The sequence below is a fragment of the Sparus aurata genome, chromosome 9 (assembly GCF_900880675.1).
Source record: "Sparus aurata chromosome 9, fSpaAur1.1, whole genome shotgun sequence".
Lineage (NCBI taxonomy): Eukaryota > Metazoa > Chordata > Actinopteri > Spariformes > Sparidae > Sparus > Sparus aurata.
In genome coordinates, this window is record NC_044195.1 from 13,148,900 (window position 1) to 13,164,561 (window position 15,662).

Genomic DNA, 15,662 nt, shown 5'->3' on the forward strand with positions numbered 1-15,662 from the left:
TTTGTCATGGAGTATATTACTTCACTGCTCAAAGAAAAGAAAGCAGACTCAGTTTCCGTTGCAGTGTCTTATTTTGATTTGCAGACATTGTTAATTTAAAAACAATAAGTAAATGAATGTGTCTCATTGACTGCCATTATTAGATCTAATGAGTTAATATAGATCGTATAATAACAATTCATAAAAAAACAAAACAATTTGACGTAAACGGCAGTGCCTTTTATTCAGAAAACCCACAGTAGTCACATCTACCTGTATTTGTGTGCAGGGCAGACTTGCCCCACCCAATATGGCCGATGTGCTGACGTACGGCGGCAACAAAGCGGCGTCCACGTAAATACGCCTGTTTTCCGACCATCACGGAGCAGGATTGTAGTTTTTACCAGCTCACCGCGAATGCAGCACAGTAATCGAGCCGCCTGTATTCCTCACACGGCGTCTCTCTGCGGCCATGGTAACACTTTGCTCAATACAGGACCTCAGATTCAAACAAACGGCACAAACAAGTACTTTTCATGCAGGTATGACAATTATTTCCACGTTGTATTCGCTGTTACAGAATATAACCGAGCTTGCGGCTCGTCTGCTTTTATCTTCAGCCACATTTAACACATGCTGGGAGGATTAAGGCGCGTTTACGTTGTTTAATGCAACACGATTGGTTTTGTTTCCTATCTGTGGCCTAGCGGCAAGCTAGCAAAGCTAACGTCGACAGTGTGACAGAGTGTGGACAAGAACATGAGATGATTTATGATAATGGCTTGATTGAACCGGCAGGTGCACTGCCTGCGACGAATCTAAAATCACAGTCCCTGGCATTAGCTAGCGTAACCAACATGGCTTTTGCCGCGTTTAGTAAAATATCTGATAGATGACTGACTTCCACAGAGCTGCACCGACTTGTAATCAGTAACCTAGGTCTGATGATATGAGATCATGGCTTTGACCTAGTTTAAAACGTTGTAGTTAACTAGCCGACGTTAACATTCTTCCTGTCCTCAGTCCTTGTGGTTGACGTTAGCTTACTTGTTGTCTCTTCACCGCACAGCTGCTATTCACCATGAATCTGGCAGAGATATGTGACAACGCCAAGAAGGGCCGGGAGTATGCTCTGCTGGGGAACTATGACTCCTCCATTGTGTACTACCAGGGCGTCATTCAGCAGATCCATAAGCACTGTCAGTCCCTCAGAGACCCTGCACTCAAAGTCAAGTGGCAACAGGTGAGTTCCCCCCTCCCACACACACCTGATCACACCATTCATACAGCAGTAATCAAACCTTCATACCTATAACTGCAGGTCAGCAGCACTACACATATTTGAAATATTCAGCCAATACAAGAGAACCATGCACTTCTCTTTCCCTTTTATTAAAACGAAAAGAAAACATGTATTGTTATTTTGTTTTTTTTAAAGATAAAGGTCTCTATTCCAATGTCCCTGTTTGACAGTTTTCTCTGCTGATCAGCCACAACATTAGAAGCACCATTAGGTGATGTGCACAACATTGATAATCTTGCTATAATGCAAAAGCCACATTTTCCAGATCCGAGTCTTGAAGCATCTGTTGCAACTTGCCAGAGCGGGTCCAATCCATGTAGTGCCCGTGAAGGATCTGACTTGACTCTGACCTGTCGGGACATAGGTAGTCTGTGTGGGCTTGCACAAGGGCGTTGGTGTAGGATCCTATGCGTCCTGTGGGCTATGATTTTGGCCCTCCGTGGACTGGACTTGCCCTGGCACATTTTGGCAGATCCTTGATCAAATTCAGATCTAGGAAAGTTTGAGGCCAGCTTGACGCCTTGAACTCCATATCACGTTCCTCGGAGCTGCTCTACAGCTGTTTTTGCAGTGTGGGAGGGGAACATTGTCCTGCTGCGGTCACCACTGATCTCAGGGAGTGCCGCTGCCATGTTGGGGTGTGTACCTGGTCTGCAACAATGTTTGGGTGGCTGATTTGTGTCAAGTGAAATCTGCACAAATGCTGGGACGACTTTTAATCCTGTTAATTTTGTGGCAGGTCGGTGTATTCTTTCATGCTAACCTCCTCAGTTTGTCCCCTCACTTAGTATATGAAATTTTTTTTTATTCATTTCTTTTTATTCAATGCTGGCATTTTGGCAATTTTTTTATCCATTGAATGCTGTCTCTATAACCTAAATAAAAATTAAACCTTTACTTCAGACCTTGCATTCTATACACATCAACCCCTGTATATTCATTAGGGTGTTCTGTGATGCGATGCTGACACAGCACTCTCCTCCTTCTGTTTGCGACCAGGTCAGGCAGGAACTGACCGAAGAGTATGAGCAGGTCAAAGACATCATGGGAACGCTCGAGAGCTTCAAGTCAGAGAAGCCAGCTGACATCCTAGCCCCTCAGTCTGAGGAGAGACCTGAAGATCCAGCAGTGTGGCCCCCTCCCATCCCTGCAGAACACAGGTGTGTGTCTGTGTCTGTATCTGTGTGTGTTTGGAAGGAACATCTTTCTTCAAAGTCAGTCAGTCAGTTTCTTTTTCGTCCTGTTAGTTAAAACATACTAGGGAAAGTTTTCAGTGTGTGCTTGCGAAAACAAAATTTAGCTGAAGTGCAGGTAACATTTATACTGAGTGGGTCACACTATGTTCTTGAAGAGACAGGAGAATCCACCAGACAATGCAAACCCATCTCTTTTAAAAGAATATAATAAATTGCGATAAAAGATACAAATACACAGATTCCTGTATTTCATGTGACAGTTGCATGACTGAAAATGGACTAGGATCCTCGACATCACGAGCATCTTATCATCACATATATTTGAAACCCTTTGGGATAGTTTCATTGAGTCTCCAAGAAGTCATTCTTTATAACAACACTCTCTGAAAGCTGAACAAACAGCCATTCTTGTGTCACTCTGCATGCAATACAAGAACTGGGAGCAAGTCTGGTGTGTGGGGGGTATTTAGTTTTTGTCTTCCAGTGTGATTTCTTTATTTCACCTGCTGAGGGGCCCACCTATGATCCAAGGGACTTCTGGAGGTTCTGTCAGAACTGATTACTCATAGTACCCACAAAGTCTGCGGTACCAAACGCCTCTATAAGGAAGCACTTTGAAGTACAAAGAGACATATTTTGCATAATCAGTTGTATCTGTGGCAGCACCGTGTGACTCACTATCTGGTCATCAAAGGGGACATCAACCTTCACAGAGAGTGTGGGAATGTTGGCACAATTTTCGTACGATTATCTCCCCGCTGAAAATGATTTAAAATGTTTCCGTCTGCAGTTATGTCCTGCTATTACCTTTGTGTGTGTGTGTGTGTGTGCCTGTGTGTGTGTGTAGGAATCCTGTTGCAGTAAAGCGTCCCAACAGTGCAGTGAAACAGCAGAGGAAGGAGTCCCCCGGTCTGCAGCATCGAGGGGCAGGGCCAGGAGGCCGCGGCCAGGCCAACCCTAAAGCTGACCGGCCGGGATCCAGAGACGCCCGAGGCACAAAGGCCAAAGACGATAAGGTCAGACTACAGTAGTTTGATTCATTGTTGGACTGATAGAACTTAAAAAAGTGTTCTGTGCTTTTAATCCTTTATTCTTCTTTTTTCTTCAACAGGGAAAGAAGGGGGCTGGAGAAGTGGCAGGGGATGTAGAGCAGAAGAAGTTTGACAGCACGGGATATGACAGCGACCTGGTGGACTCACTGGAGAGAGATATTGTGTCCCGTAACCCAAACGTTCACTGGTACGGTAGCATATACAGAGTCTGACATACTCCTTTAATATACATTTTGCTGGAGGGGAATTTTTTTATCTCAGCTCTGTGACCTAATTCTTTGGATGCGCTGTAGGGAGGACATTGCTGATCTGGAAGATGCTAAGAAGCTGCTGAGAGAGGCAGTGGTCTTGCCCATGTGGATGCCTGACTTCTTTAAGGGCATTCGTCGCCCCTGGAAGGTACAAATACACTCATCGATCTCTTACGTACTGTATATAATGCTGTATGCATTACTTGAATGTGTTTGACTCAAAATGACTCAGAACTCACAGAGATAAACAGAGGGAAAAAAGGGGGACGTTATGTATGTAATCATGCGTGAACGCGCAAATACAGTATAATGTATGATATGATGCAACACGTTTTTGTTTTTTTGTTTTTCTACAAAGGTGAGAATTACCATATTACACAGACATACACAGCACACAATCACAGCTGGGCCTCCATCTAATCTAAGTAACTGATACCAAGAGGACATCAGTGTCATCATAAATGTTAATGTATGTAGTCTTTCACAGGCAGTGTGCTCCACAGCGCTGGGAATTGATAAGATTTGATTGATGCCAATGCCATAAACAACTCTGCTTATTATTCTGATTCTTTAACGATTCCCTTGTTGATTCCTCGATTCAGTTCTCTGTGTGGACGTCTACACACGTTTTCAGCTCCAACGCGATGTTTTATCATCTCTGAGTCTGCACAAACTGATAGATGAGTTGAGCTGGGTGAGCCTAAGCAGTTCAGCCACGCAGCCGTCACACACTGCTCACTGAGGATATGTGTCTCAGCCTTGAGAGCTAGTTGTAGCAACAGTCTGGCATAATTTGGAGTTGATAAAATGAGAGAATATTTGAACAGCATTCCTTTTCATTCAGGTTTTCTTATTCAAAGAAAAACCTGCTAGGCCAAAATATTGAGCCTTGGTAATTCACATGCTACTCGTTTAAGAAGCCACAGCACTTCCTGGAACACAAGCCCATGTCGCATAGAAAGGTGTTTCAGCATATTGCTAGTGTTTCCACCCTTACCTGAACTGATCATTTTCAGACATTATAACTGACACTGATGAGATCATTCTTCATGAAATAAAGCCACACTTTGGACTGTTTCTTCCTCTCCACGTCCCAAGCTTCCGGCATTGAAGACACAGGAGTTGGTGACATTTTTTTGCAATTATTAGCTGTCAGAAAAATCCACAAAAAGAAATTGAGAAGCCTTGAAGAATATAATTCTGATTCTGACAAGAATGTCCTCTGGCTTCTAACAGGAATTTGTCCCAGGTTTTAATTGTTCTGCTATGATAACAGTAAATAATGAATGAATTACACCTGCTCAGGGTAGTGTACATTTTCTACTAAGTAGAAATGTAGGGCTACATTTGAACCTGGTACAACAGCTTGCTGTTCTTTCACAACTTGTTCATACAGTTTTAAAATTCAAGCACTCCCCCATCAGGTTGAACGGCTCTGTGCAGGTTGTGCACTATGCCTACCTTACTGTGGCTCATATTTAAAGCCATTTTGGTTTGTTTTTTTTATTGGCCAGCAAGTCCATTTAGACTATGGATTATGTTAAAAATCAACAATTTTTCAAGAAGTATACTTAAATTTAAGCATATTCCTAACTTTGTCAACAAAACAGTTCAAATTAAGCATTCTTCAAACTTTGTACAAACACTGTAATGTGAATGTTTATGTGTTGGATGCATTTTTCTAACATTTTCCTTGTGTCTGCAAAGTCATGCTGCCTCTCAGCATCTCTGTACATGACTCTACTGAAAGGCCTGTATGTTTTCTTCTCTACCAGCCTCGGTTGAACTTGACATCATGTGAGGCCTCTCTTCCCTCAGGCTGGCCATGTGAGGGTTAATTTTTGTATCGGTTTTTAGCGCAGCACAGTGACTTTCATTTGTGGAAGAAATGCATGCATAATTAAACTCTTGAGCAGAAAAATGAAAGATTCATAAATGAGTTATCGCAAAAAAGACATTTTAAGTTCATCACTGATGTATTGGCACTCGTGTAGGCTGAAGGTATTTGATTCATCACAGTGGACATTTAGTGTAGAGGTCTGTGCAGCTCTGTTTCATCAATTGTCCCCTGTAGGCTTCTGACTATTTCTGAATGTTAACTGCAGGTGAGCCAGCCCACCGCCACCTGCCCCTGCTGAGATTATGATCAATTCTGTCATCATTGTTTTATCTTTCTACACCCCACCCTGCAAGGAATATAAAACCCATTAACCCGTATGGATTCTGTCACAGTAGGGATTACAAGTGCATTCAAATGTTTGCGGGTTGTGTGATTTTATGCAATCTCCATAGCAACAGACAGAAACCAGATGCAGAAATGTCAGACATCACAACGGCTGTGAAAGCTCACGAAAGAGATTTGCGTCGGAAATGACAGCTTTGTTCAATGGTCTTGACATTTAAACACAGGACGTGACAGATTACATAAAAATGAGAACGGTCAGGTTGTATTAGGGTGCAGTGGAAGACGGTTAATTGAGATGCACAGTCAAGCCCAATAATAACAGCCTCTCATATATGTATGTGTATAAATCCGAACACCAGCATTATCTTGAGTCTACAATGGTTGTGGTGTAGTCCCATAATCTTTTTTCAATCCTCTAATTATGTGCAGCTTTTACAGAAACCTCTTGATGAAACAACTGCAAATCATTGTTGTTTTTGGATAAGTACAGTATATTTGAAATTGTCGCTTACTGACCAGAGAAAACTGAAAAAGGGCTGTGGTGTTCCTAATCACTTTAAGGGTTAGGGTTAGTCAGTACACTAAAATATGATGTTGTAAACATTGATGGTGAGGGGGCTCTGGTTGCAGGCAGAACGGAGACAAATTTACCATTTTTTGATAAACCACCAATATTGTCATGATACAAATCAGGTTTAATATTGGAAAAGTTTCCCTTTTATCAAGTAACTAAGGGTAACGATATGCACAAAAAAGGGACAGAAATTATGTCCATGTTGTTGTTTTTTTATATACATTGCGTTGTATGTATTGAGTATTCTAAAATGAAAAAGGAGAATAATGGCCTGATCACATCTGTAGTTAGTCATGGAGCGGATGCACTCTCGTTTAGCTGTTTTCTCCTGTTTATCAGCACTGTGGATCTAAATGCTTTTTCCTTACTTGTTTGTCTATAATGGATGTGAATGACGTACAGAGTCTGCAGTTATTCATTCCTAAAAATAAACAATAATTGCTCTTCCACTCTGAAAGCCTGCTCAGGCTCTGATTAATTTTTAAAAGATGACGTACGTGGGCTATTGTCCAGCACTGTCAAAAAACTCACTGTTCCCACTTGTGAATTTTCTTTTTCTGTCAATGAACTGACTTATTTTTTTAACGCATTTATTGCACAATCATCTTCATGTGGCCTGGTTCCAGACCTCTGAACGACTGCCCACATTTCCAAGTTTAAACAGCGATTTAATAGTGAATTCATCAAATGGATTAAATGAGTGAATGACTGAATGAAGGAAGAGAAAACAAAAAGATAGCTGAGTCTGATTGAAATATACTAGTCGATGATGACAAGCTTATAGTCTGATTTAGGTAAATTTACCTAAATCAGACTATGATTAAATAAGATTTAGGTAAAAGCTGAATTAGAAAATACTCTACACTAGGTGTACGTTTGTTTGTGTGTCTTAGGTTTTAACAGTGTGCAACATTTTGTCACAGGGTGTGTTAATGGTCGGCCCTCCTGGGACAGGGAAGACCATGTTAGCCAAAGCTGTGGCCACAGAATGCGGGACTACTTTCTTCAACGTGTCCTCCTCCACCCTCACCTCCAAATACAGGGGCGAGTCAGAGAAACTTGTTCGTCTGCTGTTTGAAATGGTACGTCTATGAGCACGTATGGAGACTGGTTAGAAAAATCTACCAACGCCGACCTATAGATTTAAATATTTTGTTAAATGGGAGCTTAAACTGTTCATTTTCCACAGGCCCGGTTTTATGCACCGACAACTATCTTCATAGATGAGATTGACTCTATCTGTGGCAGAAGAGGAACATCAGATGAACATGAAGCCAGCCGCAGGGTCAAATCAGAACTTCTGGTTCAGATGGATGGTAGGTGGAGTATAGCAGTGCTGAGGTAAAGCTGTGACAGGGTACACATTTTCACCATTAGCTAGTTGCTTAGAAGCATGAGCTTTACCAGCATATTGCCTCTTTTTGAGTCATCATTAAGCAATGATTAATCATTGTTGTTTTGTACAATAACTGATTTATCTGTGTGGTTGTTGGGAATGAGGAATAAATAAGCTCTTTGGTATGACTAATAAAGAGCCAAACTACTTAATACCTGGGTACCCTAATATAAAGTGTAGAAAAACAAAAAAAATCAGAATACCACCTAGATTGATACCAGGATTATATGTCATGGTGCAGTAATATGCAGTTTAATGATGTTGTTGCTGTGTGTGTCTTGTGACCAGGTGTCGGGGGAGCTCTGGAAAATGATGACCCCTCGAAGATGGTGATGGTTCTCGCTGCCACCAACTTCCCCTGGGACATCGACGAGGCGCTGCGGCGACGGCTGGAGAAGCGGATTTACATCCCGCTGCCCACAGGTGTCTCCATCACGCACAACAAACGAAAGCGACAGTCACTATAGTGGTCTAACCGAGAGGCTGCGCGCAACAATCCCAAACCTCATATGTGATTATGTTGTTTGTTTGTTTGTGTGTGTGTGTGTGTGTGTGTGTGTGTGTGTGTAGCTGTGGGTCGTGTAGAGCTTCTAAAGATCAACCTGAGGGAGGTGGATGTGGCTCCTGACGTGGACCTGGACCTCATTGCTGAGAAGATTGAGGGCTACTCTGGAGCAGACATCACCAACGTCTGCAGGTGTGTGTGTGTCCAAAATGACAAATGGATGATCAGTTCATTGTCAGTTCGCACTTCATCTCCTTTATGGCAAAACCAAGCAACATGACCATGTCAGCTCTAAAATTTAAACTGTAAAAGCAAAATAGCACTCACTAGACAGAGTTGACATGTGTAGTGCATGTTCATTCATTGGCAAATGTGGAATATGACTAAGCAGTTAGACTTCTACTTTGCTGCAGTTTGAAGACAGATATTTTACTGAGTTACATTTGTTTGAAAGCTTTAGTTTTAATACTAAATGCAATCAAGTAATAAATCATGATGTATTGTAGATTAAGCTGCCTGAAAACTACAGTAGTGATTCTACATTCCTGCATCATAATCATAATTACTCAAAACCATCTTACAATGGAATCGCACCAGCTGTGACCCCCCACTGGCATGTTCACATTCTGACCCGTGACTACACTAGACAGACAAATAAACACCTGGCAAAGTACTGAAAACTGCTAATGTGGTAGTTGCCACTACAAAAGCTGTCTTCAGGACCAGGTTATACAATGATGACGCACAGACACACTCGCAAGGTGATAACATTACCAGCTGCTGCAGCTGTTATTTGATCATCTTAAATGGACCATTGTGGATAATGAACACTTTTACTTTAGAGGCTTTAAGTGTATTTTGATGATTATAATTTTCTACTTGTTCTTAAGTAGCATTTTGAATGCAGGACTCCACTTTCACTCACTGTGTTATTATTTTTAGTCTACTATTCAGTTTCAGTCTATGTTTCATTGATAAAGTTAATTTTAGATTATTGTTTGTAATTGATGGATTTCATCATTTCCTTTCTTAACATTCGAGCCATTCTTTCCGTCATAATGAGCTTTAGACTCTTATCTTCCATTGTCAAGTGCTCTGAGTCTCTTTCAAGATGAGTTCAGACGTTTGATAATGATGACTGAGAAATGATCAACAATGATGTTTACATATACAGTATACGTGATGATTTAATGGTGCAGGGGCTATAAACCACACCTAATGATGTATGTAGTATAACGGTGGAGCAGGCAGAAGTGTCAATTAAGTTATACTGTCTTACTAAAAAGCTTGCAATCTGTTTGTATGCATATACATTTTATCACTACACTCAGAGTCATAAAAATCTCCATTAAATCAATCACAAAACAATAAACTCATGTATTTTACACATACCAAGTCTAATGACAAAATAATTATTTGATTGTCAGATCAGTCGTACGTATTCTTTTTTTTCCCCTCGAGCCGTCTCTTTATACACAGTCAGGATTGCTTTGGTCCTGTAGACTCGCACATATACACTGATCACTGGAATATGTTCATATGCTGAGCATTACTTCTAGTCGCTGTTTGATAGTTGCTTTCCTTCAACACTTCTCCTTCCCATCCTGTCCTTGTCCTTGTGGTGCTTTCTACCATAGCTCTCCTCTGGGAACAATAGGTATTTCGCGTTCTCACTCTAATCTCCGGCTTGCATTGTTTTGTTGTCCTTGGATGTGTGTGTCGGTATCATCCACACACAGTCTGTGTGGCCTAGTGATCATAGCCTAGACTCCATCAAGTAAAACTTGAGTTGGAATCAAAAACTAGCAGAAATATTTTAAAGTACTAAAAGCCCTGCCCCCTCTTCTCCTGTCTTTACATGTACTTTAGAGACGCGTCCATGATGGCGATGCGTCGTCGAATCCAAGGCCTGAGCCCAGAGGAGATCCGAGCTCTCTCCAAAGATGAGCTGCAGATGCCTGTGACCATGGAGGACTTCACCCTCACGCTAAAGAAGATCTCTAAGTCTGTCTCCGCAGCCGACCTGGAAAAATACGAAGCGTGGATGGCTGAGTTTGGGTCAGTGTAGAGACGGTACCATTTTAGACCCAGGGGGACCAGAACCTTGAAAGGAGTCCTCGCTGTTTTGAAAATGATGAAAGCCTTGAAGAAGAGGGACTCAGGAGTTGTGTCATGGAGCTGAGTGAACTCTAGTGTGTGAACCCAGCAGCACATCAGGGATTCAGATTATACGGGGGCTGAGGTTCACATCAGACGACTGGTGCCTTTGAGAGAGCTTGGTGAGAACTTGCAGTGGCTTCACTGCTGCCCTTTTACATTCTTCCCTCGTTGTGTCTTCAACACAATCGTCCGTGTAGAGACTATCAATCACCCAGCTGCTGACTGACGTAAAGAATCTGAGGATGCTCTCACATCTTCTCACCTTCTCATGTAAAGAGTAGCTGAATAGACCAGGGAATGCACACTAGTTTTACTTACATGTTAGGCCTCTTGCAAGAACATTTTTGTACTCTACTTATCTTAAACTCCCCGTGCTTTGTTGCAAGTCAGATTCACTAAACTTTTTTGACCTTACAAACTTGTTGCAAATTGATTTTTTTCGACCGTACAAGTGTGTCAAGAGATGTGATGATCAGCGTCCCTAAAATTGTCTCTGTTTCGCTCCATTTTTAGCAAGTTTCATTCAAAACTCGTCACAAGAGTAGGAAGAAGAATTTCACACCACTAACCTTGACATCCTGCTGTCAGAAATCAGCAGCCAAAAAAAAGATGGCTTTGAACAAGCTTGAGAACAAATTAAACAAAAATATCTCAATACAGCCGGCAGTAACGTGTTAATGATGATAAAGAGGGTTTAAGGCATGTTGGACCTGCTTAACCACTGTGAGGCAGATGTAAGATTGAGAGACTTAACCAAACAAATACTCAATTGTGCTGGTTGTTATGCCAAAGTATGCCAATAGAACTTACAAAACACATTGTTGAACCTCTCCTTCCCCTTTTACACCAAATTAGCCTTTGTTCGTAAACAAGCTCTGTTCAAGATTCTTGCAAGCACAGATGCCTCATCAGTGAATGAGCAACAGCCTGTAGAATATGACATGCTTTGGTTCACACTTCAGGTGAAAGAAAACCTACCTTTTTTTACGTTCCAGCTGAACCAAACCAGTATGTTTTTGGTTGTTCACTCAAATGCCCAGAATGGAACCAGTTCAGTGTTGGTGGATAGGCCCCCCTGCTTATTCATTCAGGTTGTAATTCTGACTTTCTGTACTGACAGGGTAGGACCACTTGTCCACTTCTTTAGAGAGGTGACTCAAAAAAATGTTTACTTAAGTCACTGGTAGGTACTACTTAAGAACAAATCTTTTTGTTGTCCTTGTGATTCTTGCAAGAGGCCCAGGGTCTTAAAGAACTGTATGTTTGAGCACTTTTAATGTAGGAGCCCATGTACTTACTACTGACTGAACACACTTGAAGAAACAAAACGTCTGTGTTATGTAGTGACTGATTATGTGTTTGTGTGTTTTTCTCGGTTTTTAATATTTGTTTTGTTTTTCAGTTTTAGTTCAGTTGGACCCATGGATTGTTTATGTAACGATACAGTACATTTTTGCCTACTCAGTGGTTCCTGTATTTATTAAATGAATCGGACTATGTCTGGCATTCAAGGAGCATAAGCAGATTGTAGACAGTCGGTCTACCTGAAACTCTGTTCAGGTGGAGACAGACAGTGAGTCGAACAGTAAGATCAATACATTGTGAACTAGTGATAGTTTCAATCACTAACCATGGCTGTATACTTTTTTCCTTTCCTTCAGTGTTTTATATTGTAAATGCTTTTGTGCATGTAAAAGATCTTGAAAGTTTAAAAGGTCAAAGTCCACACCATCAGACGCTCCTCACTCCCATAAAAACACTGCTCCTGAACACCACATCACCATGTCACAAATTAGTGCAATTTATGCCTAGCAGCTGGTTTGGCACATAAGAATTGATTTAGCAGAGCTGCTCTGTTGTTGCTAGCTGTGCTGGCACACGCATGTGTGAACTGACCAATCACAGGAGGGGGGATATTCTACTAGTAACCCAAAATTAAATATAAATATATATATATAGATATGAAAATGAGCGTGATGTGTCTCCTTGAAGTGCTTATGAAAAAAGATAAACCACTAAAAGCTCCATTCAATGCGGACCACAAGTTTTTGGTAGTATTTGTTAATCACATCACAAATCCTGTGTTATAAATGTATCCTGTAACATTTTGCATTAGATCTTAACAACATTATCCATGAACAAATAATTCATGATGCTGAGGCTGTAGAGATATAGTATGAAAGTTAATCCAACTCAACATCCACTTACTAGCCTTTTTAGAAACTTTTGTGATAAAATCTTGAAAGTGCTATGGATGACATCATAATGGTCACTGAACCTGCACATTGGCAGATCCAACTGAGCAAACTCCATGTGACAGGGTCACACGCTCAGGAAAAAAGCCAGTAAACTGACATTGAGTTGGGACTGTGGTAATATTGTTTGATAAATAACACCTACACACCACACTGCTCCACTGATTCAAAAGCAAAATATCAACCAAACTTCTCTCCATGTGTTTAGATCTATAGCAGAGACATTTAGAGTGAAATGATATGGAACGATGTGTTTGTGTATAATTGGAACAGATTGAAACAGCATGATAATGTCCATGTCCAAGTTGTATCATCCTGACTGTATATTAACGGCTGTGACCTGTATTGTGTCGGGGCAATGATGCAGTTTTGAACAGAATGCACTGCGGCCCCTTAACTTTCTTAATAAATGTCATTGTAAAGACTTGGTGAGGTGCACTCTGTCGTGTTTGTTTTTCATCTCCTCTGCAGCATTTGACATTTGAAATGTCTTCGCCCACTTATTACTTTTCAAATGTAGGACAAGTTGTGCCAAGCACTCTTTTTTATGTGCTCCTACTCAAATGTATAACCTTTCTTGGTTGTTTGTCCTCTGATGATTTTACTGCAGGTGGCTTTATTGTCAGGCAGTCTTTGAATGCCCTAAGACTTGAGACTGAGTTGTGGAGGTATTTAATAAGTGATGGATTTGGTTTTTACAGGTGCTTACAGTGTATAGCAACTTACCCCGCAGGACCAGACAGCCCTTCATAGGACGCCTGGTCATTGTGTATTGATAACCACTAGCTGCAGTACATGAATATACATGAGCCAACATGAATTCAGCTTCTCTGTGAACGATCAATAAAGTTGATCTTATCTTATAAATCAATCATAGCCTCTTTAAATAAGAATTAGGCCTGTCTTTTGTGCGTAGATTGATTCTGTTTTTCATGGTATTTTCAAGCTTAATGCAACACTCGGGACAGCCAATGTGACTGTATATACACAACTTTTGCATGAGTGGACCTGCTGCATACTAAGTACGTACTAATCAAAGAGTTTTGCATGTGAACCACGCAGTCAGCTCATACAAATTCAGCACTCTTTAACTTGAACTTAACTAACCAAATCATTTAAAGCGAGTGCTCCACCCAGCACCATTCTCAAAGTGAATGGGTCATCGTGAGATAAGATCAGACGGAGGTTCCTGTGTCATAGAATAACAGCACTAGAAGAATAAAAGACAAAAACACATAGACTCGTAATGAAAATGTTTGGATGGAGTCAATGCTGACATCAGTGCCAAATAGAATAACAGTAAAAGTTACATTTCACATGATAATGGAAATATTACCCCTGTTATTGTAAATGTAGTATTGTAAGTGATATGGTAAAGTAATATTAGCACTGTCTTAATTTCTAACAAGCCAGACATCGATCGACTGCATCTATTATTGTCAATTGATTAGTGTAGTCATTGAGAAGAGTCAGTGGTTCACAGAGGGAGGAGCCTTGACACGTCCCCATTTAATCACCCCATTCTACATGTAGTTGGAGCCGCTCAAAAAATGTGTTTTGCTTGTCCATTGTTTCTGTGGACGTTTAATTTTCACTGTGCTGAACAATGTAAAGTATGTGCGGAAGGAGGAAAGTTTCCCTGTGTTCACTTTAAATCCAAGCTAAACTCGTGTGTACAAGCATGATGCTGTGAAATCACAGCCAGTTTGGTGGTGCAAAGTAACTAAACACACATACTCAAATTTAAAGGTACTTCTACTTTACTTTCTCAATTTTATGCTACTATAAACTTCTGCTCCACTAGATTTAGAAGGGTAATATTAAGCTGCTTATTTATAGCAGTTTAAATATAATGACATAAACATATAACCACTTGATTAAATAGCATAGACTGTTCTAATAACACATAGTTACAATGTATCAAAACTAGCTGCCTCTCCATCAGATATACAACATTATATATACTTTTATTTCAGATATTATTCTCATGTCGCCTACAATATACTTCTGTACTTCTATAACTATTAATATTATATATTCCTATTACAATAACTATTAATTGACTCAGGGATGGGATGTAAATAAATACATTTACTCAAGTACTGTAGATTATTACAATTTTAATGATACTTCTTTATACTTACACATTTAGGAGGCAAATATTGTACCTTTTGCTCCACTACATTTATTTGATAACTCTAGTTACTAGTTACCTTGCAGATTACATGCTGCATCACAGCCAAAGCACTGCAGTTTTTAAATCATGTATTTTGTCAGCAATCGGATAAAAACAGAAAAATAGCCCACTGAATATTGGATAAGGTAATCTGTCTACCAATACTGTATACATGTAAATAGAGTTTATGTATAATTTACTTTTACTTGATATTTTGATACTTAAACATGTATTGCCAGGACATTACTTTTGATTCTTAAGTACTTTTAATATCAAATACTTTTAGACTTTTATTCAAGTAGTTTGTATGGGTGACTTTCACTTTTACCTAAGTCATATTTTCACACAATATCCAACTTTTGCTCAAGCATGACGTTTGGGTACTTTGCAGCAATACTTTTACTTGAGCAATATTCTGAACGCAGGAGTTTTATTTTCACACTATGGTATTGCTTACTGTAATGATCTGATTACCTCTTCTACTGCTGTCTAGAATACAACTATGATATCGTCCAGCAGTTGAACTCCTGAAGTGAAAAATATTCAACCCACATATTCATAGGCTCTTAATTTCTCAATGAGGAAGAAGGAGCAGATGTGAGCAGATTTTTTACGAGGTATTTTTTGAAG

The 15,662-nt window shown here is 40.3% G+C and overlaps 1 protein-coding gene and 1 long non-coding RNA gene across 2 annotated transcripts; both read left to right on the forward strand.

Moving 5' to 3' along the window:
• Nucleotides 1-318: 318 nt before the first annotated feature.
• Nucleotides 319-13,284, forward strand: katnal1 (katanin p60 subunit A-like 1). The gene is made up of 11 exons (XM_030428764.1): nucleotides 319-521; nucleotides 1,049-1,222; nucleotides 2,282-2,442; nucleotides 3,326-3,494; nucleotides 3,590-3,717; nucleotides 3,824-3,929; nucleotides 7,464-7,622; nucleotides 7,730-7,856; nucleotides 8,225-8,359; nucleotides 8,507-8,633; nucleotides 10,311-13,284. Exons 1-11 carry the CDS (start codon nucleotides 516-518, stop codon nucleotides 10,507-10,509), a joined length of 1,491 nt encoding a protein of 496 aa, XP_030284624.1. The 5' UTR covers nucleotides 319-515; the 3' UTR covers nucleotides 10,510-13,284.
• Nucleotides 3,939-5,702, forward strand: LOC115588280 (uncharacterized). The gene is made up of 2 exons (XR_003985303.1): nucleotides 3,939-4,475; nucleotides 4,798-5,702. It is a non-coding gene; the product is annotated as an uncharacterized LOC115588280 (long non-coding RNA).
• Nucleotides 13,285-15,662: the final 2,378 nt, after the last annotated feature.

Excerpts from the sequence above, each read along its gene's own strand:
- katnal1 (XM_030428764.1), top strand. Across the intron at positions 1,223-2,281 it reads TCAAAGTCAAGTGGCAACAG|GTCAGGCAGGAACTGACCGA; the intron begins GTGAGTTCCCCC and ends GTTTGCGACCAG. Across the intron at positions 8,360-8,506 it reads TTACATCCCGCTGCCCACAG|CTGTGGGTCGTGTAGAGCTT; the intron begins GTGTCTCCATCA and ends GTGTGTGTGTAG.